Below are 27,733 nucleotides of genomic sequence, written 5' to 3'. Positions count from 1 at the left end.
GTTTGTTTGTTTATTTGTTTGTTTTTTCAATTGCTCAGTTTCGGGCCTGGAAGAGTGGTCATCAGGCAAGGCCATATCCCGCAGAATTTCTATTTGATTCTCTCAGGCACAGCTGTGGTCACCAAGGTGGCTGTCAACAAACAGACAGGAGAGCTTTATGCCAACACGGTTGCCTTTCTGAAGAAAGGGAAATATTTTGGGGTACATCAGTACTTTCTTGCTTGTTTGCTTTTACCCAATGTTGCAGTTGTATACAGAAGAACCCTTCACATGTACAAAGACGGATATAAAGCTCACTGAAACCAGTGGAAAGAATCCCACTGACTCAAGATGGCTTTGGATCAGACTGAAAAGAAAGTTATTTTTTCAAGAATAACTTCAGTATGATACCATGATCTCAGATCTTACTGGAAGCTCCAGATCTGGGGCTGGTGCATAGAATAGATCAGAGGTGGCCAACCTGTGGCTCCAGAGGCACATGCAGCTCTTCAGAGGTTAATATGTGGCTTCTTGTATAGGCACAGACTCCAGGGCTGGAGCTACAGGCGCCAACTTTCCAATGTGCCGGGGAGTGCTCACTGCTCAACCCCTGGCTCTGCCACAGGCCCTGCCCCCTCCCCTGAGCCTGCCGTGCCCTGGCTCCTCTCCGCTCCCCGCCAGAGCCTCCTGCATGCCATGAAACAGCTGATCAGGAGGTGCGGGGATGGAGGGGGAGGTGCTGATTGGCGGGGCTGGCGGTCCTAGAAGGCCCTGGGAGTGGGGTGGGGAGCTGATGGGGGGGCTGCTGACATATTACTGTAGCTCTTTGGCAATGTACATTGGTAAATTCTGGCTCCTTCTCGGGCTCAGGTTGGCCGCCCCTGGAATAGATGAAAGAGGAGAGTGTATTTGCATTGGCCAAGATCTAATGGGTAGAAGTTGAAGTTAAACAAATTCAGGCCGGAATGCATACATTTTTGAATGGTGAGGGGAATTAGGCATTAGAACAATTTACCAAGGGTGGCGATGGAGTCTCCATCACTGGTAACTTTTAAATTGAGCTTAAATGTTTTTCTAAAAGGTGTTCTCTAGTTCAAACAGGAATTAATTCAGGGAAGTCCTATTCCCTGTGTTGTACAGGAACTCAGACTTGATGATCACAAGTCTGGCCTTAGAATCTATGAACCTCTCACGTTGCTCCAGCCATCCCCTACCTACATTTACTTCATTACAGTATGCCACATTAGGGTTCTGTTCCAAAGCCTGTTGAAGGCAATGCCCACAATGAGAAAACAGGGAAATCTGCAGATTTTTTCAGAGGTACATTCACTGTGCTGAACCCAGAGATCCATTCAATGTATTGAATTGAGATGGTTGAAAATTTTCTGCCAAAACGAAATGAAATTTTTTTGAGGAAAGTGTCTGCTTTCCTTGCCAATGTCTGACTTTTTGGTCAGAATGTGAAAACCCAATTTCTTTTTGGTTTTAACCAAAAATGTTCAGTGATGGTTCCGGAAAACAAAAAAAAACCAAAAATGTTGGTTTTCAGGTTTTTGGCAACAAATTCTTGTTTGTTTTCATCAAAATTTTCAGCAGGAAAAAAGAACCCATTTTCCGACTGGCTGTAGTATTAAAATCTGAATGTTTTGATTTTCCTTGCCAGTTGTACCTCTGTTGGATACACACAATATAACAAATTATTGTTGATAGTTCTGCTGTCATTTATACCCCTATTAAGCTGTTGATTTAGAAGGGATTGCATGAATATAATTAAGAGTAGAATCTGGTCTAATGTCATCCAGAAAAACTTTTAAAACTTTTCCATTAGTATGCAAAAGATATATAAAATTAACATTACACCTGGACCCTCAGTGGCCCCGAGTTTCATCTAGAGATTGAAAATTTCCAAAAAGAAATAAATTCTGTATTTATTTTCTGTTCTTATGGCAGTTTTTAAGGAAGTGTATAGATTTTTGAAATTCAGGAGAATTTGGATATGGGGCCTGTCACAATCAGAGGAATTCAATAGTAGGATCCTTTTTTCCTTCTCTCCAGTGTTTGGGGGACCAGAAAGTCATCTTTTCTGTGCCTCCATTCCTACTTTTATTGTGGAGGGCTTAGCATTGTGTGCAACACTGTAATCTTCCTCTCTTTGGAGCTATGTAAATAATTAACAAGAAAAATGTTCCTGTCTCCCTTGAAAAGGTCCAGAGGCACAATGCTACCGAACTTTCTAGATGCACAGATTTTAAGATCAGAAGGGACCATTATAAAAGTGTGCAAGTTCTAAATACAGGAGTCCCTAAATTCATCTCCATTACTTCTGACTACTCAGAAGCGATAGTACTGGAAGTCCCAGAAAGCCACTCTAGCTCTCCTGAATGGCATTCCAGAGCGCTCTGGCATGATTCAAGCCCTGCATTAAAATTATCTTGTCTGACCTCCTGCATAACACAGGCTATAGAATTTCACCATCTGATTCCGGTAGCTAGCCTAACAATGTTTGGTTGAACTGAAGCATACCCTTTAGAAAGACACCCAATCTTGATGAAAAGACTTCAAGAGATAGAGAGTTTACCATATCCCTTGGCAATCTGTTCCAGTGGTTAATTCCCCTCAAAGAAAGATTATTCAAAGGACTAGTGAGATTTAGGCCTAAAATCAGGTAGAGTCAGTAGGGTGCCTACCAGTGTACATAGCGTCAATGCCTGGGGTCCTTTTGCATCATATTCTGCTCAGAAAGTACATTTGTGGGGGTTATGCATTCCTTTGCAGGGCAATAACTTTGAACCCTGAGTATCACTGGTAACAGCTGAGGGTTCAGCTTTGGTCCTGAATTCCACAAAATTCACCCTTCATGGGGTGCAGGTCAGGAAACTTTTCTTTTTGAATTATTCCCTCAAAATGCAAAGTCTGATGTGACCTTAAGTTTGGGGCTGCGACTACTTCACCAAAATATGCTAAAGAGGATCTTGCTAAGGGCAACTCATAGACATAAAGCATTTAAACTCAAATAGTCCTACCAGGGAACTGCAGAAACTGATTTGACCTCAGAAGAGCAATCTTCACTGTTGAAGAAAACCCCTCTGGGTTCAGCACATGTATTACACTATTATTTCTCACAGAGTTCTGGGCTGTTTGCTTCTGATAGTCTATAGATTTCAGTTTGGCAGCACCCTGCAGCTCTGACTGGCTTGTTAGCCATGATTTATCCCACTAATATAGACATAGAAATATTCTTTTATTTTATCTTATATTTTAAAAAGGTGTTTTTATAGGCACTCTCTTTAATAATTCAGATGTATTGTTTATCCTCTTTTTAGGATGTTGCCATCTTGACGGGCGCTAGGAGAAACGCCACAGTTATCTGTCATGATACTGTTTCCCTGTTGGCTGTTTCTAGACAGGTGAGTTTCTTACTCAGGTGAGATACCATGTTTAATTGTGATAATTTTATTTTATTTTGCCAGGGGCCCAGTTCTGCAGGGTACTGAGCTCCCACAACTGCCGCTGGCTTCATCTGGAGTTGAGGGTGGTTTAGAGCCTTGCAAGAGCATGTGGCACCTTGCAAGTTCAGTGAGCAGCTGATTGTTCTCTCCCTCATAGTGCAATTAGGGGGGATGACTCCAGGCCCTTACCTGCTCACGGGAGCAGGCTTTACTCCTATGAATAGACCCATTGACGGCAGTGGCACTAGCTTAGTAAAATTGTGAAAAATCACTTGGGGACAAACCTTGGCACTTTTATTCATGTGGAATATTATCTATCTCCACAAATAGCCCCACTGAAATCAGTAGAGTACAGTACTTCCTCCTGGTAGTAAAAGAGAAGAACCTGGCTCTTCATTTTTTTGTTTGATGAGCCATGGCATCAAGGCATTCAGGACCTGATTCTGATCTCACCTGAGATGGTCTAAATCAGGAGTGACTACCCTCAAGTCAACAGAGTTAAACTGATGTAAATGAGAGGAGAGTCAGACCCTCGATCTCCAGCTGTGCCTGGCTAATTTGAGGGGGGAAGCAACCCCAGCAGTTGGGAATGTATAAATGGAAAGGAAGGAAGCTTTGGGATTTGAGTGGAGAGCGTGAAGGAAGGTGGAAGTAGGCAGCACTGGTGGCTGTGAGTACTGCTCCCTTCCCTAGAAGCAGGTAGGGAAGCTGGCTATGGAATGTAAAGATATGTACATAACATTACAGGCTGTGGCCTGCTGAAAGAATATAATAAAGCATGGTGGTGGTGAAGGACACCTGGGATCAAGGTCTGCAAGGACTCTCCAGAGACCACCAATTCTGTGGACCCAGTTCTAAGAGTCACTTCTGCAGTTGTTGTCTCTCCCCACCAATGTAGACATACCCTGTAAATAAATATCATTTTGGGGAAATTGGCCTACTGAGGTTAAAAATGCTTTGTCTGATTCCATGTTTTATTTTTCCTTGAGCGCTCACATCTGCATATCTTTAGAGATGCACATGCTAATTTTCATAGAATGCTAACAACTCCAGCACTCACCTGGCCCATTCTGCTGTGCTGTACGTGGGGTGAGGGGAGAGAGAAAACCATTTTTCCTGACCACCTGGGGTGTTTATTATTGTTGTATTTGTACAGGTTACTCATATGGGTAGTGGTTTTCAGGACTCATCCAAAGCCCACTGAAGTCAATGTGAGTGCAGGGCCTGGGGCGGGTCTGTGATGGGTCCCATCACTTTTGCTACCCCCAGTCCTCATTACCCCTCCCCCATTCACTCCACAATTCCTCCTCCTCCCCCATTGCTACAGGGAGAGGAAATGGTCTGGCATCCCCTGCTGCTGCCTACACATATTGCAGGCAGCACCTCCACATGCTGTTCTCTCATTGGGCATACAGTACAGCCAAGCAAAGTGACAAAGTGTGTGGTCCTCTAGTCTTCATACATTAGCATGGCTGTGCCAGAGTATTTGATCAGCCAAATTACAGGCAATTAATCATATGTAAGTATACAACCCTAGAGAGAAAAATAACGTGTCATTATTCTCCTTCAGTAAACAAAAGTTACCTGTCCTTAAATTCAAAGGGACCCTGGTATTGTATTTTCAGACTCACTATTCTCAGAAGGTGGCCAGGCAGAGCCGTAACTCATATTAGCCAGTAATGAGGATAGCCCTGAGGTTTACACTGAAAATTTCACAGAGGCGGCAAGTTTACACTATGATTAAAACAGACTGTTGGGATAAAACATCCACTTCAGCAGGTTTATATCCATTTCTGTCTCTGGAAGTGATTTCTAGGGTGAGTTCTTTGTAATTTCCAGTAATGCTGTAGGAATGGGGAAGATTGATACTGCCTCAGACTCTAGTTCAGTTCATTTTTCTTCCAGTGTGGATTCCTGTTAGGAATGTTCATGTGCAATATAATAAACCTTGCCCGCACCTCTACCAGTTAGGTCTTTGTGCGTATATTTTCGCCAACAGCTGCCCTATATTAGCAGACTAATTGGCCGCATGTCCACTAATGCAAGCGATCTCTCAGTTTAACTCTCCAGTCCCAACTTTTTACTCCTTCCTCCAACAAGACTGAGGATTGCTGAGGAGGCAGGACCAAATCCTTGGACTTTCCAGTGGCTAGGAGACTTAGGAAGCTAAAGGAGATTTCTGTTACCTCTCTCTGTGTAGATTTTCTACTGTTAACTGTAACTGTCTGCCTTTAGTTTGATAGGCCAGCCTCCACCTGCGTTCTCACGTTGTTATGGATACTTTAATTTTAGACCATTTCTGTGATTCCTTCCGCAATATTTATAAACATAGCTCCAAAATGTGACCTAATAATTTATAAACATAGCTCCTTTTGAAAAGGTCATTTTTTTCCTGTGCTTTGTGTTGACATTTATGGTAGTGTCCATTTACCAACCATTATCACACAGTCATCACAGATATCTCCTTTAAAGTAAAGCGGAAAACCAAGGGACTCGGGCATCTCTATGTGATCAGCATTGGTAAACACTGATTTGTTTTGAACAGCAGCCAATATACCTATTTTCCCCTTTAGATTATTTTAATAAACATCTTATTTCTAATGAAGAATTAATTCCAACATATTTACAGCTACAGAGGCCAATTTTTTCTGGTCTATTACCCTTATCCCTCCACTCTTTACTATTGGCACTACTTCCAGATTTCCTCTAGTCTTCTGGTAGCGTCTCTGATTTTAATGACTTGTGGATCTATGCCAGAGAATATGCTGACTCCTAGCTTAGCATCCGTTAGCAAATCCCATCAGGTCCTGGAGATGCTGATTTGATGTTTGTTCCTCTAATAAGCTTTGTACCTTGGACGGGATCCTGGCCTTCTATTCCCTGAGCAATAGTTGTTGCCTTCTGCTCTGCCTGATCGGTTATTCTAATGTCGCTTGTGATTAGAACACACCAGAAAAGTGGTGATTTTTCTTTTAGGTTCATAGGGATTACCCTTGATCCAGCCAGGCCATTGCTCTGTCCCCAGCTGTGGTCATTTCAAAAACACCTATCCAGTTAATCACCTATGAAATGATACGTCTGGAGAAAGTAAATTCCTTATTGAAGGAGATTTAATTACACCTATTTTAGCACATGTAACTGCAACTCTTATTATCAGTCATAAAAATTATACACTCTTAAAAAACTCAGCCACAGTATTTGACTCTGTGGCCCCCTGCTACAAGGGATTATTTACCTTTCAGATACTCTAATTTTACCAGACATTGATTTCATGGTTTGGCCCCCTGTTCTCATTTTATGGGACAGGGTGAAGAGAGGGATAGCTTGATCCGTTTCCTTTATACCCTAGTGTTAGCAAGTCATCCGACTTTTGCTTCAGGGCTCAGCATGCCAACCCTTTTTCAGATCAAAGTGAAGCCAACCTCACGTCCCCACCAAATGTGACCTAATTCGAACCCACCCCTGTTCATTTCTACTGCCTCTGAAGGGCCTTATTTCCATGATTGGCAGTTTCTGGGTGGGCAGGTTCTCTTACTGTCACCTAGTGAGGAATTCTTATCTCGTCCTTGCCAATCCTTACCTCCCACACTCAGTATGGTAAGGAAGAGATGAGATTTGGTAAAAGAACCTGTTCTATCCAGGAAAGCTGCTGAATTGTCATTGGTGCACTATTGCTCCTGGGGATATGGAATGAGTAGATTCTGATGGTATATAGATGTGTATACACATACACATAGGCATCATTCTTATCAATACACTTTTTTAAACCTTTGGCTGCTCTTTAACACATTTTCTCTCTAAGCCAAATAATTTCAACCTATAGTATTTCAAGAGGCATCTATTTCTTTTCTTTCCCCATCATACATTATCATTCATCTTAAATACATATTAAAGTAAGAGTATTACAGACCTACAATATTTTCTTTACCACATTCCTCACTGTGGGCTAGTGTGTGACTTGGATTACATGCCCATGCAAAGGAGTAAAAGGAAGGAAAACTCACCTTTGTACTCCAACATGGTCTACCTGAGTCTTCAGTCAAACCGCGAGTAAACTGGGCAAATTTTCTGCTAACTCCCTCTGTGGAGCAGATAGAGGTAGTGAATGAATGGGGAATGAGCAGACCCTTGTGGCCACTTTTCCTTGCTTACTGGCCAGAGTAGCTGAGCTGGTGCAGGGATGCTGTAATTTGCACCTGGTATAGGCCAGTAGTAAACTGTTACCTGCAGTAGTAAATTACTACCTGCTAGGAGCAAGGAGGAGTGGTATTTCAGTGCTGTGTCCAAGTCAGAACGCCTCCTAGGGGGCTGCTTAGGGTTGTGTCATGTCATGTTAAAGCAGTGGGCCAGGCTGGTTTGTTTACCTGCCGCATCCGCAGGTTCAGCCGATCGCGGCTCCCACTGGCTGTGGTTCACCGCTCCAGGCCAATGGGGGCTGTGGGAAGGGCGGCCAGCCCATCCCTCGGCCCGCACCACTTCCTGCAGCCCCCGCTGGCCTGGAGCGGTGAACCGCGGCCAGTGGGAGCTGTGATCAGCCGAACCTGCAGATGCGGCAGGTAAACAAACCGGCCAAGCCCGCCAGGGGCTTTCCCTGAACAAGGCTTTGAGAAGCACTGTCTTATGTGATCATTGTTTTTAGCATTTTAAAAAGTCTCCTTTTTCTTCATAGGAGTTTTTAAACATATTTCTGAACAGGGAATCTGGCGAGGGACCAGATTTCATGAATTTCCTGCACAAAATTGAACTGCTTTCAGGATGGCCTGTTGAAAAGCTGCCTTACAATAACCCCAGAATTTGTGCTTTCACCTTCTTCAGGTAAGTTGCTGCTGGAACCATAACAAATGAAACAGACTGATGCCAGAAAGCTACCAAGCTGGGATTTTGAGGCTGTCACCATTGTCTTTTTGGGATCTTACATGCATCTATGAAACCTTAATTCATGAAGGGCCCAATCCAAAGTCCATTGGAGTCAATGGAAGGACTCCCATTTACCTCAATAAAATTTAGTATATATTTATTACTGTTGACTAACGTAATAAGAAAACAAAAAGAAAAACAAGCTAAATTGGCAATGATCAGCTGAGCTAGTCAGTAAATAGATTCCATCCTCTCCCACCCCCATGGGAAACTGATGAACTAATTGTTTTAATCTAAAATTTTCATTGAAAATTTTTGACTTTTCAGGGGGAGCAAAATTGTTTCAGAAATGCTACCATGTGGTGCCTCATAGGAGTTGTAGTGTTGACACCTCATGCTCCTATTCCTCTCTATCGGCTGATCTCCCTGGCTGGATTACAGCCATATCTCCCATCTTGCTGAACTGTTGGCAGGAAGTAACCAAACTACAGTTCCCATGAGGCACCATGGCTCTGAATCAACAATTTCACCTGTTCAGTTTTTCAGTCAAAACTCAAAAAGGGAAACAGACATGAAAAAATTATTTTGTTGAAAAATATTTCAATGGACAATTTTGAACAGAGGCATAGAACGTTTTAAGGAGAACAGGTGGAACATTTCCCCCCCATCTTATTTGTTAGGTGAGAGGAATTTTTTTGTGTGTGGTAGTTCTACCCTATGGAAACCACAAGAGAAAGATCCAGTTCTAAATTTCCCTAAAGTTTGATGGGGATTGGCTGGACCGTGTCTAATTTTATTCAATTATTTCTCATGTTTTATTTACTATATTGTGTAGAATGGATGAATAAGAGGGGAAGTATATAAAATGAATGATCGGTAACAGATCGAGAGCTTCTGTTTTGTCTGCCTCACAACATAAGAACAAAGGTACATTCAATTAAATTAAGAGGCAAATTCAAAACTGATCAGAGGAATTACTTTTTCCACACAGTGCACAATTAGCCTGTGGAACTCATTACCACCAGAAGTAATTGAGGATAAGAATTTACCAAGATTCAAAAAGTGATTGAGCATTTACATGGATAACAAGAATATCCAGAGTTATCATAATAATGCTAACATAAATGCTGGAAGGGATATTAAACATCATGCCTAAAGGCTTAAGCCAATCTCTAACTATTAGAAACCAGGATGAGACCTAATATAGGGGACGGATTATCCCACATCTGCCTACTGTGGGATTCTTACTTCCTCATAAGCACTTGGTGCTGGCCACTGTCTGATCCAGTAGGGCAATTCTTATGTTCCCATGAGAAGGTTCTGACAGTGAAGAATAAACTCTTTGACATTGTGTGCTTTCCTTCCTGCTTTCAGTTAAACACCAAGAATAAAAAGACTTATTTCAGAATAAGATCAGTAGACACGGTAGCAGAATCTTACTTTTTTTGAGCTTTTGGTCTTTTTCTCTTCTTTTATATATATTTCTGAAGCCCATAAATGCAGCTTTTAAAAACCAACTTTAGCTGATCTTGCTATTGGCAAAGGGATAACTAAGAGGCAGATTTTTTATTAGTATTTGTAGAAAGTTTATGGATAAATGTCAGACCTATTTATTTTTCTGCTCTTAAAATGTTATTGAAATATAGTTTGAACATACAGCCCTAGTAATATTTTTCCATTTCTGTCAGTTTCAGTACTTGGTATAAATTTCCCCAAATGTTCTATTTAGCACATCTGTCCCCCACTGGGTTCTCTTCTAAAGCAGCTCTGAGATGCACCTCTTTGCCCCACTGACTGATTCTTGGATTCCTAGCCAATTGGTAGACATGAGAGGAACAAGGTGTTGGGTCTTTCTTTATCATATCTTGATTATCTCAACTGGAGCCATGTAAAGTGCCCAGATGATAATAAATAACAGAATCATGAAGAGCAAACCATCCCATTCTTTCCCCCATCTTACCAGGCCCAGTCCCTTACCAAGTGGTCATATCATATGACTGGGGATCAGACTTTTGGACTCACTTTCTCTGCTACCATTTGTGTGAACTTGGCCAAGTTGCCATGTCTCAGTTTCCCCAATTATAAAGTGAACATTGGATGAACTTTTTCCTAGCACACAAGGTTGTTTTGAAGAGTAATTAATGCATCATGTCTATAGAATTGCAGAGTATTATTGATTGTCATCATAGCCACCTTCCTACCACCCAAAAAGCTTTTGGAGGATGTGTCTTCCTTCAAAATGCATGAAATGCACACCTACCACATAGACGCTGTTGTTATAAAGTGCTCCTCAAACATATATTCAGAAACCAACATATATCCTAGCCTGACCAATAATTCAGCACCCCAGCAGCATACAAAGGGATCAATCCTGCTTCCACTGAAGATCAGTGGGAATATTATCAGTGGGAACAGGATGTACAGGATAGGGCCCCTATAGCATAAATTAAGCCCCAGATTTTCAAAATGTGATGGTTAAAGCTCGGCATCTAAATCCACACTCAGCCACCTATTTAAGAGTGGCCTGATTTTCAAATAATGCAGAGCTTCTACTCAACTTTCATACAAATGGTGGGTGTCAAGCATGTCTGAAAGTCAGCCTTCACTTTTGCTTAGGTGCCTAAACATGGGTTTGGATGTTTAACTGAAGCCAAGCAAATCTGAAATTTGGGGTTTCATTTATACTGTAGGGGCCTATTTAGTCTATTGTTTGAAAATTTTGACCTAAGTTTTAAATGAACCAAATCACTATGGTTAGATTCTAGATGGGGCTCTTTTGTAATACGTGCACTTTCTTGTCCTTCCAAGGGAGAAAATTATAACTGATTGGGATAGGCCATTCTGTACTGGCCCTTGATTCAATGTCTCACAACTTACTGTTGTTGAAATAATTGTTGTTCTTCCAAGTTCTAGCAAAGGGCAATGGAAGCTAGTAATGGTCCTATTTATTTTTAGCTGTTAAAGTGACAATCTGATCTGTTCATTTTATTTTTTTTATAATCTCTTCATTTTACCTTACTGGCATTTATTTTCTTGAGAACAAACTCATCACTACAGCCATGAAGTTAATTTGTGTTCCATCACTTTTTAGGCCAGGAACAGTCATTACAAAGGATTCAAAGGCATCATCCAAAATTTATGTGATCAAAACAGTAAGTAAATCCATAATATTTACCGCTAGGGAGGTATCTTCTGTTCTTCCAATGGTCATCAGCACTTGCGTTTGATTTACTGTTTCATATATAATTTTACTACCACTTCTGCTGAAAGTAGGAAAGGCCACAGAACCATGGGGAAAATGCTGATACTCTAACAATAAGTTATATATTCTACTATTTTGTAAAGAACCAGCCTTAATCAGCTTTATCATTGGTGGCAGTGAACCAACAGAGTGGATCTTCTAGTTTTAAAATCCTAGTGTACTTGTGGGATTATTATTCAGTGGCCAGTCTTGCCATCTCATTTGGGAACTACAACTGCAATACTTAGCAGCAAGTTTGCATCCTGATAGAATAGACTTATAGACTTTAAGGCCAGTGGAGACCACCATGATCATCTAGTCGGACCTCCTGCACATTGCAGGCTACAGAACCTCATCCATCCACTTCTGCAATGGGTCCATAACCTCTGGCTGAGTTACTGAAGTCCTCAAATCTTGATTTAAAGACATCAAGTTACAGAGAATCCACCATTTACTCTAGTGCAAACCATGGAAGTGACCCATGCCCAGGTCTCTGCCAATCTGACCTAGGGGAAAATTCCTTCCTGACCCCAAATATGGTGATCAGTTAAATCCTGAACATGTGAGCAAGACCTACCAGCCAGATACCTGGGAAAGAATTCTCTGTAGTAACTCAGAACCCTCCCCATCAAGTGTTCCGTCTCTGGCCATTGGAGATATTTGCTAATAGCAGTTGTGGATGGGCTCTATGCTGTTGTAGGCAGCCTCATGATACCATCCCCTCCATAAACATATCAAGTTCAGCCTTGAAACAAGTTAGATTTTTTCCCCCCATTGCTCCCTTTGGAAGGCTGTTCCAGACTTTACTCCTCTGATGGTTAGAAACTGTCATCTAATTTCAAGCCTAAACTTGTTGATGACCAGTTTATAACCATTTGTTCTTGTGCCAATTTTGGCCCTTAACTTAAATATCTCCTCTCCCCCTGTGGTGTTTATCCCTCTGATGTATTCATAGAGAGCAATCATGTCTCCCCGCAGCCTTCATTTTGTTAGGCCAAACAAACCAAGCTCTTTGGCAACAAAGGATCCACTAACAGTTGGAGATATCAGAAGGGGGTAGCAAGCCACAATATGGTGAACATTATGTGTATTCATAAATCTATAGTAATCTGTCCATCTACATAAGACCAGCAATGACAGTGAGAAATGGAACCAGCATTAATCAATTGGCAACTAGGAAATGGAATATATATATTAGATATATTATAAGTGTAACTTGCTTTATATACACCAGTCCAGGAACAGAAGTGGTAACCAAGAGCATGTGGAACAATATCTTTTTTCACAAATCTCAACCCAACACTAATGCCTGATTCTCAGAGCCCAAGTCAGAGAACAAACTCTTTCTGCTGCTCACACAGTTACCTCTCCAAAGACCACTTCCTTATTGCAGTACCTTACATAACAAACCAGACCAAACAAAACCCATCACCACCATCACCACTAAAAGATTTCTTCCCAAGACTGAAAATTTGCCCAGGTGCTAAGAAAAAACTTGGAAGACTATGTTTAACAGCATCATCTAGTACAGGGGTTGGCAACCTTTGGCATGCAGCCTGTCAGGGAAATCCACTGGTGGGCTGGGATGATTTATTTACCTGCAGCATCCACAGGTTTGGCCAGTCGCAGCTCCCACTGGCCACAGCTCACCGTTCCAGGACAATGGGGGCTGATGTGCTGGCTGCCGCTTCCCATAGCTCCCATTGGCCTGGAATGGCAAACTGCAGCAAGTGGGAGCTGCGATTGGCCGAACCTGCAGACGCTACGGGTAAACAAACCGTCCCGGCCCGCCAGCGGATTTCCCTGATCGGCCGCATGCTAAAGGATACCGATCCCTGATCTAGTGATACTTGACATAACAGTAATTGTTAAATATAGTGCTTTGCATTTCCAAAATGTGGTACAAACATTAACCAATCCTTGATACATATCCCTGGATGGAATTAATGCTATAGCATAGCCTTATGATACAATTATAGGCTCTGATGCAGCAGTTGGTAGTGCATGGGCATATTGCTTCCCATCTGCAAAACTTCACTGAAGTCAGTGGGGCTCCAGCAGTTGCAGCAGAATTGAGGTCTTGTTTTTAGTAGTAAGTATTATCCCAATTTTATAGATGTAATTTGTGATAAATAAATACAATGAAGTATAGTAAGCAAATATTCTAAAACCCACATTCTAATACATGCTGGGATTAATTGGGTGAATCAAGAAGATAGCCCCTAGCAATGGTTTGCATTCAGAACAGAGTATTAACGGAGTTAAAACAAACAAATCTACCAGCATGTGGAAAAATATTCTGAGGCACATGATTAAGACTCAAGGGGAGAGTCAGGGGATTTTTGAATCCTTTGTTGGGCCACACAGCAAAGTTCCTAAATACATTACTGTAGTTTAAATTGCTTTGGGGTATATTCAAGAACTGTTAATTTAAAGGCCTGAATGAGAAAAGGAAGGGCTAAGATAAAGCAAGTGATCCATTCAGGCTCATCTGATTGAGGTGTATTTGGAAAAGTAAAAGTTATCTTTTCTTTCTGGAACAATGAAAAGACCCAGTGGAAACAGAATTTTAATGAAAGAATTTAGGTTCAGAGTTGTTTTATGTTTCTGGAAGAGCAGTCCCTACTTATACTGTGCCTCTGTTACAAGAATTAATGGGCCAAACTCAGACCTGGGGTAAGTCTATTGACTTCATCTGAGCTGCAACACCAGCATTGAATTTGGCCTATTGAGAATTTACGTAAACCACGCTAGAATATTGCTTTCACTCCAGCCAAGGCGGATAATTCCACACCATCCACTGCTAACACCAATGGACAACTCTGTCTGTGTATTTATATGGTCCCTAGCAATGTTACCTGAGTTTCTTCGTGTGTTTATAAATAAAAACAACATGATTCATTCTTTCTTCTCAGCCTGTCAGAGAAATAGCTTGATTAGCCTGTAGTAAGTTATTTTGTTTACGTTCGTGTGTCTGAAGGAATGGTTTGTTCCATGTGTGGAAATTATTGTGGGAAAACTAAGTCAGAGAAATAAGTTTATTGCATTTAATTCTGAAAAATGTTTAGTTTTGTGGTCATTTTTATTCTTTGTGGCAGTGAGTTCCATAGTCTAGGTCCAGCTCCTGTGAAAATTCTGTCTTCCACGCTCATGAATCTCCTGATATTGGCTGACAGTTTCATTGTTCCCATGGAATCCAAGTATCACATGAGGACAGGGCTGTGGAGAGTAGATGTAATCGCTCACTAATCCTTTTGAGGCCTTTGAATTTGAAGACAGACTTTGAACTGGAGAGTGGAGCACTGGGGTGATACACTGATGGTGACCTGCATTGATAAGCAGAAGGGTTGCTGTGTTTTGTACCAGTTGGAGCTTTTTCATGGTGTGTGGCTTTATTCCTAGCTAATAATGAGTTGCAATAATCAAGCCTGGAGGTTATGAATGTGGCCAAGACTGTGTCTAATAGGATGGGAATAATCTTCTGGCCAAATGCAGATGGAAGTGAGCTGCTTCCCCCTCCCCCCCTCCCCACACACTATGGCATTCTCACATTCATTTTAACATACCCCAGGCAAATCATATGCTGATTGTCCTTGCATACCCTCTAGTTTTAATTGGTTTAAGAATGGTATTGTGGGTATTTGGTTATGCGATACAAAAATGGCACCGACGATGTAAACAATACAAGAAAAAAATCAAGCCAACATAAATCTATGAAAATGCTTTGGGCATGAAACCTGTTTGTTCTTAATTGTCAAAGAGAAGCCTTTCCAAAAAGTGTGAGAAACAATAATAACCAAGTATTTTAACCTCCTTTCTCCGCCTCTGCACGCACACAGTAAAAGCATTGTGAGAACAGTTTACATATAACCTGAGCCATGGAAAGGACAAACTAAAATCAGAAGGGCAATCATGCATCTAACATAGCTAAATAATAGCTAAAGTGACACAAATGTGGTATAATTTCAGTGGTTGGGTTTAGTGTGCAGGTGCTGAGTGCTGTGATATACAGACCCCGCCCGCCCGAGCACCACGCCGGCCGAAGCCCCGGCCCCCAAGCGCCGTGCCACCCGAAGCCCCCGCTCCCCCTCCGAGCATCACGCCACTTGAAGCCCCGCCCCCCTCCGAGCACCACGCCATCCGAAGCCCCTGCCCTCCCTCCGAGCGCCGCCCGAAGCCCCCACCCCCCCTCCGAGCACCACGCCGCCCGAAGCCCCTGCCCCCCTCCAAGCACCACGCCGCCCGAAGCCCCCGCCCCCCCCTCCGAGCGCCGCGCCACCGAATCAAAATAAATAAATAAATAAATAAAAAATTGAGCGCCGCCCTGCCCCAAGGTGCCGCCCCAAGCACATGCTTGGTCGGCTGGTGCCTGGAGCCGGCCCTGCAGGCCTGTGATATACAGGAGGTCAGATCTGGTGGTCCCTTCTGGCCTTAAACTCTTTGACTCTATGACAAAGCGAGGATTTCAGACATGGATGCACAATTGTCTAGCACATCCCACCTCAAAGATTTGTCAGCTATAATCCTGAGTAGTATCAGTCAGCACAGAAAAAAGAAAACCCTTACTTGTATTTTTCTTTGGCCCCCTGCAATACTTTCCTCCTGCAGAGAATTAACCAGGCTGATAGAAATGAATCCACCTGCTTAATACCTCTAGGACAGTCATGTTGACCATGTTATCAATCATATTGATTGTATCTGTGATTCAGCCAAACACATGATTAATTTTCATCTCATGACTTGTCCTATTGACTTGAGTAGGATGCTTAAAGTTAAGCACATGCTTAAATGCTTTGCTGAGTCAAGGCCTCAATCTTCTCTTGGAAGCACAGACCTACACCAGGATTATATGGATTTTCACACCACATATTGCAAATCAGGTGAAGTGACAACCATATCTACACTGCCTAAAATGGCTAAAAATTGCCTCCTTTTGTTCAGGATCAATATGAGGGGTGGGGCGGAAAATCATATACACACACACAAAAAGGTGAGGGATACTAAATTTGCCCAATAATTTGTTTGCAAAGAATTATTCAGCCCAGTGCATGTTTTCCAGATAAATGTTTTAATACATTTTTTGTAACAATTAGTGGATGAGGTCTGGATCATTCTTAAGGCTATAGTGCAGTGGTCACCAACCTGTCGATCGTGATCGACTGGTCAATCCTGGAGCCTCTGCCAGTGGATTGCAAACTCCGGGCCACTAAAAGTCTGGTGGCACCAAGGGGCTCAGGAAGGCTGCCTGCTTGCCGGGCCCATGGCCCCACGCTGCTCCCGGAAGCGGCTGGCTGCGGGCACATCTCTGTGACCTGTGGGAGGGAAGGAGGTGGCTCCGCACCCTGCCCCCGCTCCCAGCACCATCCCCGCAGCTCCTATTGGCCAGGAACTGCAGGGTCAGCTTACAGAGACCTGCTGCCCCATTTGCCCCCAGGGGCCACAGAGACATGCCAGAAGCCAGTCACTTCCAGGAGCGGCGTGGGGCCACGGCAGGCAGGCAGCCTGCCTGAGCCGTGCTGTGCCGCCGGCCGGGAGCCACCTGTGGTAAGGGCCTCCTGGCTGGAACCTACACCTTGCACTCTCTCCCTCACCCCAACCCCCTACCCCAGCCTGGAGCCCCCTCCTGCACCCAGGGCCGGCTCTAGGCACCAGCAAAAAAAAGCTGGTGCTTGGGGCGGCACATTTTTAGGGGCGGCATTCTGGCGTGGGCCATGCCGCCCCTAAAAATGTGCCCCAGCCGCCCTAACTCACCTCCGCTGCTGCCGCTCGCGCGCCGCTGCTCGCCCTCCCTCCCAGGTTCTCAAACCCGGGAGGGAAGGGGAGATCCCGAGTGGCCGTGGCACACGAAACAGCTGATTCGCGCACCGCGGCCGCTCGGGATCTCCCCCTTCCTCCCGGGTTTGAGAGCCTGGGAAGGAGGGGGAGACCCTGAGTGGCCGCGGCGCACGCGCTGCTTCTCCCTCTCCCTCCCTCCCTCCTAGGCTTGAGAGCCTGGGGGGAGGAGGCAGGGCTGGGGATTTGGGGAAGGGGCGGAGTTGAGGCAGGGCCGGGGGTGGGGTAAGAAAAAAACAGGGGGGGGGGGCGGCCAAAATTGTTTTTGCTTGGGGTGGCAAAAATCCTAGAGCCGGCCCTGCCTGCACCAAACTCCCTCCCAGAGTCTGCACCCCTGACCCCCTCTCGCACCCCAACACTCTGCTGAGCGAGAGACAGGGAGGGGTGAATGGAGTGAGTGGGGCGGGGCCTCAGGGAAGGGGCGGGGGAAAACCTGGGTTGATCTTAAATTCAAAAAGTGATCCTGTGCGTAAAAAGGTTGGAGACCACTGCTATAGTGTAAACTTGTAGTTTCAGAATTACAGCTGGCTCTAAATTTCTACATTAAAAAGTGGGAACATTTCTGGATCTTCTCATCCCCATTCTTGAGCTTGTTGGAATTTTTTTGACTTCTGATCAACTTTTAAATTTTGAAATGATGAATTCTACTGAAAAAATAAAGGACCTTTTCTTTTCTTGTTTTTTTTACCAGTTCTAGTCAGTATCTTCATCGGCCACCTTTTAAAAAATGACTTATATGCAGTAGATTATTTTGTTTTAATTTATACTACTACAGGGTTACTCTCATACTGGAAGTATTAGTTTAAAAATAAAATTCCCGTTGATTTTGTGAAGATCTCTAAGAGCTACTAATTTATCCTTGTGCTGCCCACATGTAACTTCATGGCAAACTGTGGGAATAAAACTCATATATCCTCCCACTTCAGAAGCGCTGTCCCCTTTCCTTTCAAGCTAAAGGAGAATACGTTACCTCTAGCAGTATGGGGCCTATGAGTCACTATGACACACTTTTTAGCAGTTCTGTTGCTACCCAGCAGAGGGCAGTGGTACACATATACACTAGTGAGTTTATTACAATACCAACAACAACCATATTCTGGTGTTCAATACCAAAAATATAAAAAACCTATAATGAGTCTCTTGAATTTTAGTCAATGATATCAGCTGCATTTTGTGACGGTTGCTATAAACTGAGTGATTTTTTTGAGGCCTCTAACCCTTACCATGCTCACCGCACAGGTTTTCTTTTCTCCTTGACTACACAAGACAGACAAGCACTGATATATTCTTGGCGATGAACTATTCTCTTAGAACACATTTGATGTTCATATATGGTCTCTTGGCTGCCTATACTCAAGCCCTTCTGTTAGGACGGCATGCCAGTTTCTTTGGGCCATTGGTGCCAACCAACAATGGTTTTACACGGGCAGGCAGCCAAATGCTGCAAGTGCCATCTCTCTTGGAAGAGTCCCTTCTTTTGTTACAGGAGTGCCACATTATTGCCATATGGCTCTTTAAATCCACCGATAGTTCTGTGCCCTGACACAATGTTTGAACGTTGGAGAGGTTGAAGAGCACTGGCAAGCAGGTTTTGAAAAGTAGCTTAATGGCAGTGCACGTCAAACACAGAAATGCAGGAAGAAGTAATTTTGTAAAAATCTGTAGACATAAAAAAAAAGACAGCCAAGTAATTTTGGTTTTAAGTGGCATCTTTTTAATTGGCTGGGGTAGCGGGGAGGAATCACATCACTGCACATCAGCATTAGTCAGTTTCAAATATACAGTGTGACCAATCACATAAAGGCTCAGTGTTCCATGAACAATCAAGAAATATATTAAATGATTACGAGCATAAAAGTTGACCGGATAAAAATGGAAGGCATCTGGGGACAGGAATCAGAGGCCTGCAAGAAAAGAGAGGGAGGGAGGGTTTAAGACAGGACTGGCATTGGAAAAGAAATCAATGACGTGGAGAAATATAGAAAGGCTTTTCTATACAGTGGAGCCAAAGACACAAAATGAGCTACCTTTGACAATAATGATCAGTTTAATAATGGAGATGAACCTCAAGTTGAGGGTGTGAGGAAGAGAGAAAGGGCATAGAATAAAATAATGTGCCTTAAACTCAAGTACTTGGATAACTTTAAATACAAAAAGCCCCATTTTGAAATTGGACAGACAAGTTGCAATGAGATTGTACACGACTTCTACTGACTTTCATCTGGAGCTCTGTTTGCAGCCGAAGGCAGAATTTAGCCCATATGGAGGTATTTTGAATTTAATCCTAGAGAGAATGGAGAGCTAGGAATAGTTTCACAAAGGGATTTAGGCACCTAATTCCCAGATTTGGGTACTACTGGTATTCACAAAATCCTCGCTTAGCTGCCCCTTAACCCTGTAGGCACCTAAACTCATTCAGCAGTAAAAGCTTGCTACCGCCTCACTCTAGGCATTCCTCTGCCTAACTCACAGGTGGGCCCTGATCTCATAGGTGAGCTCAGAGGCTTACGAGCTCAATGGAGGAGGACTTCCCGCCTAACTTGGATGAACACTAACATTTATTGACTCGAGATGTAAATTATGACCACCCCCATGGGTTAGCAGTAGAATTTGAACTTGGACTAAAGTTTGAGCCATGACAACATGAGCAAACGGAGTCGCTCCTATTTAGCCTTTTTTGTGGGGGAAAAGAAAAACAGTCAGGGTATGTTCCATGAAGAGTCACGGAGATTAAATCAAATTCAGTGTCTTCCGTCAATGGCAATAAAAAAAATTCGTGATGCTCACTGAAGCAGGAAATCTCTCACTCTGTTGTTACAAACTGAGTCAAACCTTGCTATGGGTTGAGTTAAAACCTTGTTGAAACGGATGTATGAATGAAAACAACGAGGATTCCTTGTGGCACCTTAGAGACTAACAAATTGATATAAAATAAATAAATAAATACATTTATTAGTTTCTAAGGTGCCACGAGGACTCCTCATTGTTTTTGCTGATACAGACTAACATAGCTACCCCTCTGAGGTATGAATGTGCCCTTCATTTAAGATAGTTGTAAAAGACAATTTAGAGGCCACGCCTAAACAAGGCTGGATAGAGTCAGCCCAGAAACTAGCACCAGGTGGATAGAGGATTTGACTGGGTATTAATATATGGAGATATATCTATCTCATAGAACTGGAAGGGACCCTGAAAGGTCATCAAGTCCAGCCCCCTGCCTTCACTAGCAGGACCAAGTACTGGTTTTGCCCCACATCCCTAAGTGGCCCCTTCAAGGATTGAACTCACAACGCTGTGTTTAGCAGGCCAATGCTCAAACCACTGAGCTATCCCTCCCCCTGTTGTTCTAGCCAGGGGTCTGTATGCTCAGAAATTGTTCCTTTTGTTTTGGATTCCTCCTGCCTTTGTAGGAGCAGGACTTGTGCATTTCTTGTAAATAAACACGATTGCATCGTCACTGTCAATTTCTGCTCCTAACTGCTCAACCTTCAAGGCCTCAAGCTGCTCGGGTCTAAAGGGAAACAGTATTGTGACATACATTTGGAATTGTCTTCTGAAATATTTAGGATTCTTTTCACTGTAGCCATGAATTTCATTTTGTAAGAAGTAAGACCCATTCACATTCTAGAAGGGAAATTAAGTTTGATCCTTGAGAGTTCTGTTGTGCAAATTTTCCATTTAAATGACTCAGAAATAAAATTTCACATTTCCTCCTTGAGTTGGCCTGTACATTCATGAAAAGGATCTGAAATTTACAGGACTCTATGAAAAGCACCTGCTGACCCTATCTTTCCAATGTAAGGAACGGTATTGGGTAGAAAGCACTGTACAGTGGCTTGTACAGAGAGAAAAAGTAAGCCAGAGAGAGAGAATACAATAAACATCGGTGCGAGAAAAAGATAATCCATAACTGAGAGTTTTACATTGCAAACATAAGACATTTTTCTCTATATATTTAGGTAATAATTACCTCATTATGTTTCTATGATATATTCTTTATTCCTACTGCTTTTTGGTCCCTGACAATAATTTTTGTAGCTACAATACGGCAGAAATTACTGTTGATATTGGGCCTGTTTAATTAGCTGCCTGGAAGAGAAAGATAATTTCTTATTATTTGTCTTATGTTTGGAGATAATCCCCTTCACTCTGGAGTGAGAAGACATCCTGCAATTACACAGAGCTAAAAACAGTCCTTTCTTTCAGGGGAGGCTGCGGGTCCTGAAGGCAATGACATCTTCTAAACCTCGGCTATCATTAAAGTCTTTTAGACACTGTAAGTCTTCATTTTAATGGAAGCATTTGGTTTTTGTTGTTTTTTTTTAAACAGTGACAATCAGCTTCTCAAGTCTCACATTCTGCAATGTAATTTTCTACATTCCATGCATTGATAAGATTCATTAGAGATGTCCCTTTTGTGGACATGCCTGTGGAGACTTTGTGAGCGGTCTCCCAGAATTTATGAGCTTCCTTTTCGTTTGATTAAGATTCTTGCATGCTCAGCCTGTTAACTTGTCTTTGCAGTTCCTCCACTGCATTACTTTTACTGTATGTTTTTGCCTGAATCTGTTTCTGATCTCGTACCAGTGGAAATCGGGATGAAATTCAATACAGTCAATACTATACTAGTGCATAGCCAACAGTCGAGACTTCCATGCCTCACAGAGGCAGCATGGTCCAGTAGAATTGGCACTGGCCTGGGAGTCAGGAGCAGAGCTGGCCAAATTACTGCACTGGCATTCCCTAACCTCTGACCAATATTATGTTTCACAGCATATAAACATAGAAGTTAGATAAAAATATAAACTACTCTTGCTGGAAGATTTCAAACTGACACCACTTTATTTTTTAGAATTCAAACTGATAACACACAAGAATCCCAAAACAGAGAGAGACAAAGCAGGCTGCTCCATAAGGCAAAGAGGCATGACTCACTCCACCTTTCTGTAGGCTGCCTTTTCACAGACTGATTGCATTCTGCCCTACAGAGCCCCCAACTTACAACCAGGACCAGGAAACCCCCACACACTCCTCCTAATATTAAAGTGATAGGTTGTAATTCCAACAATACATCACAGGCTATAGGATATGCTGAGGTAGGTGAAGTTTTTTCACTTTGTATAAATTAAATTCTCAAATAGTCATGGAGTGGGGAAAGAGAGTGAGAGAGTGACTGACTGTAGCCAGGTGACATGGGCACTCATCTGGGAGAGGGAAGACCTGGATTCAAGTCCCTGCTCCAGAGCAGGGATGCTGGGTCTTCCATATCCCAGAGGTGTCCTAACCACTGGATTAAGTATATATTCCTCCTCATGAATCTGGTCCCATTTTTTTTTTTTTTGGCCAAAACTATTCAGTGAATTTGTGTCAAATTTGTGAATAGTTTTGAGTCGATTGAAATTGCAATTTTTGTGATGAAACTATATGTCCAAAACATTTCACCTAGCTCCAGTCAGGAGACCCATGTTCTATTCTCAGTGGTGACCTGGGGTGAGTCATTTCAGCTCTCTGTGTTTCTGTTTCCTCTCCCACACTTTGTCTAGAATTTAAACTCTTTGGGACAGGGCACGTCTACACTGGAATAAAAGCCCCACGGCATGGCCACAGCTGGCCCAGGTCAGCTGACTCGGGCTTGTGGGGTGTGAGTTACAGGGCTAAAAACTGCAGTGTAGACTTTTGGGCTCTGGAATCCTTCCCCCGCATGGGATCCCAGAGGTCGGGTTCCAGCCCGAGCCCAACCATGTACACAGCAATTTTACAGACGTGCAGCCCAAGCCCCGCAAGCCCGAATCAGCTGACCCAGGCCAGCTGCAGGTGATTAATTGCTGTGTAGCTGTATCCTTACTCCATTTATAGTAAATAGCACAATGTGGCTCTGATCCTGGTTCAGGCTAATTCTTTCTCCTTAGAATATTTGGCTATGATGCTCCACTCCATTATGCCATGTCTGGCTATTATTTATGATTTGGAACTCCATTGATTCAATTTTCTTTTAACACATTGTCACAATATTATTTTTTAAACTTTCATTTAGTTACACTGTGAATAGTGTAGCAAATGAGAACATTTCATATCAGGCACAACCCACACTGTGAGGTAACTTCATTTTTTCCTCCCTTTTGGGCAAAATATACATCTCAAATGCATCCAGACAGATCTCACTTCCAGTATTCTGCTATCTCTAAAGGTGCAGAACTACCACAGATAGCAATAGGAATCTTGCTTCTGTAGGGAGAAGAGAAGATTGAGATCAAGATCCACCATATGTAGCTTAGGGGAGAATTCTTCTCTCTCTTTGTAATGCTGAATGAACCCATTCAGGGAAAGGAGCAAAAGTTAAAGATAGGGGGCCAAATCCTGCTCTCAATTATATCTGAATCCACAGTTCTCAGGACACCAAAAGAAGCCTATAGTCATCAGTGTGGCAGTCCAGGGCTTAACTCCAAGAATGAGGCTGCCATGTAGCCATCACTGGTGGTGACCCTGACATCCATGAGTTTAGTCCGCAAAGGGGTTTTCTGATCTTGTTAGCCTTATCTTAAGCCTGCGTGGGAGGGGGGAGGAGATAATGCTTCAGATCTGCCACTGTCCTCCCCCGCCCAGCCTGGGAAACCTGCTCCCAGTTCGAGCTGATTGGAGAAATTGTGACAAAATCCTGCCTGCCAGGCGGATTGTGAAACCTGCCTTGTTTCAGGCCGGATTGCCCACCTGGCTTGAAGGCAGCCTGCCTGGCGGGCTGACAGGGAGCTGAGAGTCGGGGAGCCCTGGCCCAGGTTTTCATTCCAAATCCAAGTAAAATGAAATTTTGAAATATCGAAATCCTCCATGAAATAGAATTTCCTTTCTCTGACCAGCTCCAGTACCAAGATATAGGCTTACAAAGAATCAAATGAAGTGAGAGAACATATTGTGATATCAGAATATCCTGTCAGGGCTGGCAGTGTGGTCAGGTGGACTAGACACATAGGATAGGGAGTTGTAAGATCTAGGTTCCAGTCTTGTGATTTCCTCTTTTGGTTATCTTACCAGTGGCTTTCAACCTTTCCAGATGACTGTACCCCTTTCAGGAGTCTGATTTGTCTTGTGTACTCCCAAGTTGCACCTCACTTAAAAACTACCTGCTTACAAAATCAGACATAAAAATACAAATGTGCTATAGCACACTATTACTGAAAAAATGTTTACTTTCTCATTTTTACCATATAATTATCAAATAAGTCATTTGTATTATAAATATTGTATTTACATTTCAGTGTATAGTATATAGAGCAGTGTAAACAAGTCATTGTCTGCATGAAATTTTAGTTTGTTAGTGACGTTTAGGTAGCCTCTTGTAAAACTAGACAGCTAGTTTTACAAGAGGGGAGGGATACCTCCATGGTTTGAGCATTGGCCTGCTAAACCCAGGGGTGTGAGGGAGCCATTTAGGGATTGGGGACAAAAATCTGTCTGGGGATTGGTCTTTTTTTGAGCAGGGGGTGGGACTAGATGACCTCCTGAGGTCCCTTCCCACCCCGATATTCTATCTAGATGAGTTGATGTGCCCCCTGGAAGACCACTGCATACGTCCAAGGTACACATACCACTGTCTTGGACAAGTCAATTTATCCCTCTGGGGAAAAGTGTGTATGTCATGTGGATTATTAAGCAATTAATGTTTGTAAAGCACTTTGAACAAGTAAAGCGCAAAATAATGTGAATGACACATTTGGCCTTGGTTCCCCATCCTTTGTGGATGCAGACAGGAGAATTTATCCCTTTAATTGGAAAATATCCTACCCACTGCTTTGAAGACATAGGTATGCATGTATTAATTATATTATATTATATTATATTATATTATATTATATTATATTATATTATATTATATTATATTATATTATATTATATTATTTGGCCAGTTACAGCAAATGGCCATAGACGTCTTTCCTATATGTAAAGGCCTTGATCATGATAGAGACATACTCAGTTCATGGTGTTTGTTTTTAGTAACCAAAGATGTTATTAATTACAGCCCAACTCTACTGTGAGCCCATTAATGATGAAGGGTATTCGTATGAGGCCCTGACCAAGGTATTGTAGCTCATTTCACTAATTTCATTTAAATGCTGTCCGTGTGGGAAAGGTTGACCACATTAACTTGAAAATTAATGATGATATTTGCAATTTGAAACTTTAAAAGCGTGCCCTAATATTTCATGCCGAAAATCTAATAGAAAAAATGTTAATTCTGGCTGGCCACACGGTAGCACTGCCACTTTCCAGTTAAAGAGAAGCAATAATTTTTTAGATAACATTGTAATGTACTAGAGAGAAAGCGAAGAGAATCCTTCGCATTCATAATACAATTCTCAGTAGGTTACAATAGCTGCTTCCCAGTGCTACTGGAAGATTCCATTTCTAAACAGAGAAAAAGATATTAAACCTTGGGACACTAGGTTATGCATTTTAAGAGCACATGTTGTGTGTTAGTTTGTGCACAAGAGGAAGAATGATCTGATGACTAAAATAATCTCCTGGAGCTCAAGAGATCTGGTACTATTCTTGATTTTGCCACAGATTTCCTATTTGATCCTGGGCAGATTACTTACTTATTCTATACCTATATGGTTCCCATGCATAAAGGGCTGGCTGGAAATTTTCCACTGAAATTGTTTTGACAGAAAATTGTGTTTTAGACTTAACTAAACTTTTTGCAAAAATGTCCGGAAAATTTATAGTTTTCATTAATAAAAACCTACAGTCCCAAAACTTAAATACTTCGGCTGAAAATTGAAACATTTTGATTTAGAAATGCCAACACTATGGCACATGTGACTTGTAATTTAGTTGCCTCAGATCCCCGTTCTTCTCTGTGAGCAGAGCTCCCCAGCCAGACTACATCTCCCACGATGCACCACTGCTAAAGACTCCCATGATGTGCCATCTCTCACTTTTTTGGTCAAGAGTCAGTATTTGAATATCAGAGACCCATCCTTCTAGGCACAATAGAACACACCGATATCTCCTCCCTCAAAGAGTTTGCATTCTAAATAAACAAGACAATTAAAGGGTATAATATCAAGCAGAAGGTTAGGGTGTGAGGCACAGAGTGGTTAAGTGATTTGACCAAGGCCACATGGGAAATCTGTGGCAGAGCTAGGAGTTCAATTGCCTGCATCTGAGTCCAGTGCTTAACTACAAGACCATCCTTTCTCTATATGGGTTTTTCCTGGAGGGATCAAAGAAGGAGAAGCATTAGTAAGGCAGCCTTAATAAAGAGTAGAAAGAGTTGAAGATAAATGGTGGGATCCACAAAGGGACTTAGACATTGCACCTCTGAGCATCATGGTGCCTAGAAAAATCACAGGACAGCACTGCAATCCACAAAGCCGGAGTTAGGTGCCTAGGTTCCCTATACAATGAACCGGTCGAGATAGGCACCTTAGACTACAAACCACAAAGCCAGAACACTAGGCAGGGAACTGCCTAAACTAGCCAATGGGAGATGCCAACCAGAAGTGTATGTGCTAGGCCCCACCCCTCTCATGGAGTTAGGTGCCTAAGTCCGGGCTGCAGGGAGACACTTAGCTCTGCTTGTGATCCATGAATCAGGGAAAGATAGACATTCGGCCGACTAGGTTGCCTGCAGGGCTCCAAACTAAACACCTGCGTGTGGGAAACAACCCACCTTATAAACTTTACCTTAGTAGTGAAGGTACTCAGGTGGTGGGAGACCCCAAGTTCAAGTCCCCCCTGTGATGGGTTCCCCCGGGGTACCACCTGGAACTGGGGTATGACTAAGCCCCCTGATCCACCAGCCTGGGCTCCCTCTAATACTGTACTGCTGTGACAAGCTACAAAGCCTTCCAGCCTGCACTTTCACCAGCATCGATACAGGTAGGGACACACCCAGCTGCAGTTACAGGCAGGCTCTTTGACCAGCCCCTGCATGGGAAAGCTACTCCCAGCTCCTTAGGCCCACCCCCCTCTGGAGTATAAACCCAAAATTATACCGTCTTGCGCTGCACAGGGAATTGTACAGATGATGTCACTCCCCGCCTTATCTAGCTTTTGCATATAAGGCGGGGAACCCTTTGTCCCCAAAGTGGTCTGTGGAAAGACACTGACATCCCAAGATGGAGTCTAGAGACATGTGGTTACATCACATGTCTTTGTAGAGTCCTAGCAGCCATTACTCAGAGGCTGTCTGTAGCATTCCAGGTGGGAGATAAGCTTCTCCTAAGGCTTATTGTTTTTTCCTAATGGCTCATTGCCATGAGTATGCCCTTCACCACCCACAATATAGACTGAAAAAATCTTGTTTAGTGACCGTTACCGAGGTGTAACTACATTTGAAATACAGATACATAGTCAATATTCATAACTTCAGATA

General features: G+C 42.8%; 1 protein-coding gene across 2 annotated transcripts in view; it reads left to right on the top strand.

The window, feature by feature from the left end:
* Positions 1-27,733, top strand: part of LOC122172105 (uncharacterized) — a 160,530-nt gene that overhangs the window by 50,021 nt on the left and 82,776 nt on the right. For both annotated transcript variants that reach the window (XM_065581672.1, XM_065581671.1), the window contains exons 7-12: positions 39-201; positions 3,303-3,386; positions 8,098-8,243; positions 11,377-11,437; positions 21,565-21,634; positions 25,373-25,431. In XM_065581672.1, coding sequence (XP_065437744.1) covers positions 39-201; positions 3,303-3,386; positions 8,098-8,243; positions 11,377-11,437; positions 21,565-21,634; positions 25,373-25,431 — 583 coding nt within the window. The remainder of the gene's footprint in view (positions 1-38; positions 202-3,302; positions 3,387-8,097; positions 8,244-11,376; positions 11,438-21,564; positions 21,635-25,372; positions 25,432-27,733) is intronic.

The sequence above is a fragment of the Chrysemys picta genome, chromosome 1 (genome assembly GCF_011386835.1).
Source record: "Chrysemys picta bellii isolate R12L10 chromosome 1, ASM1138683v2, whole genome shotgun sequence".
Classification (NCBI taxonomy): Eukaryota; Metazoa; Chordata; order Testudines; family Emydidae; genus Chrysemys; species Chrysemys picta.
This window is presented reverse-complemented; position numbering and strand designations above follow the sequence as displayed.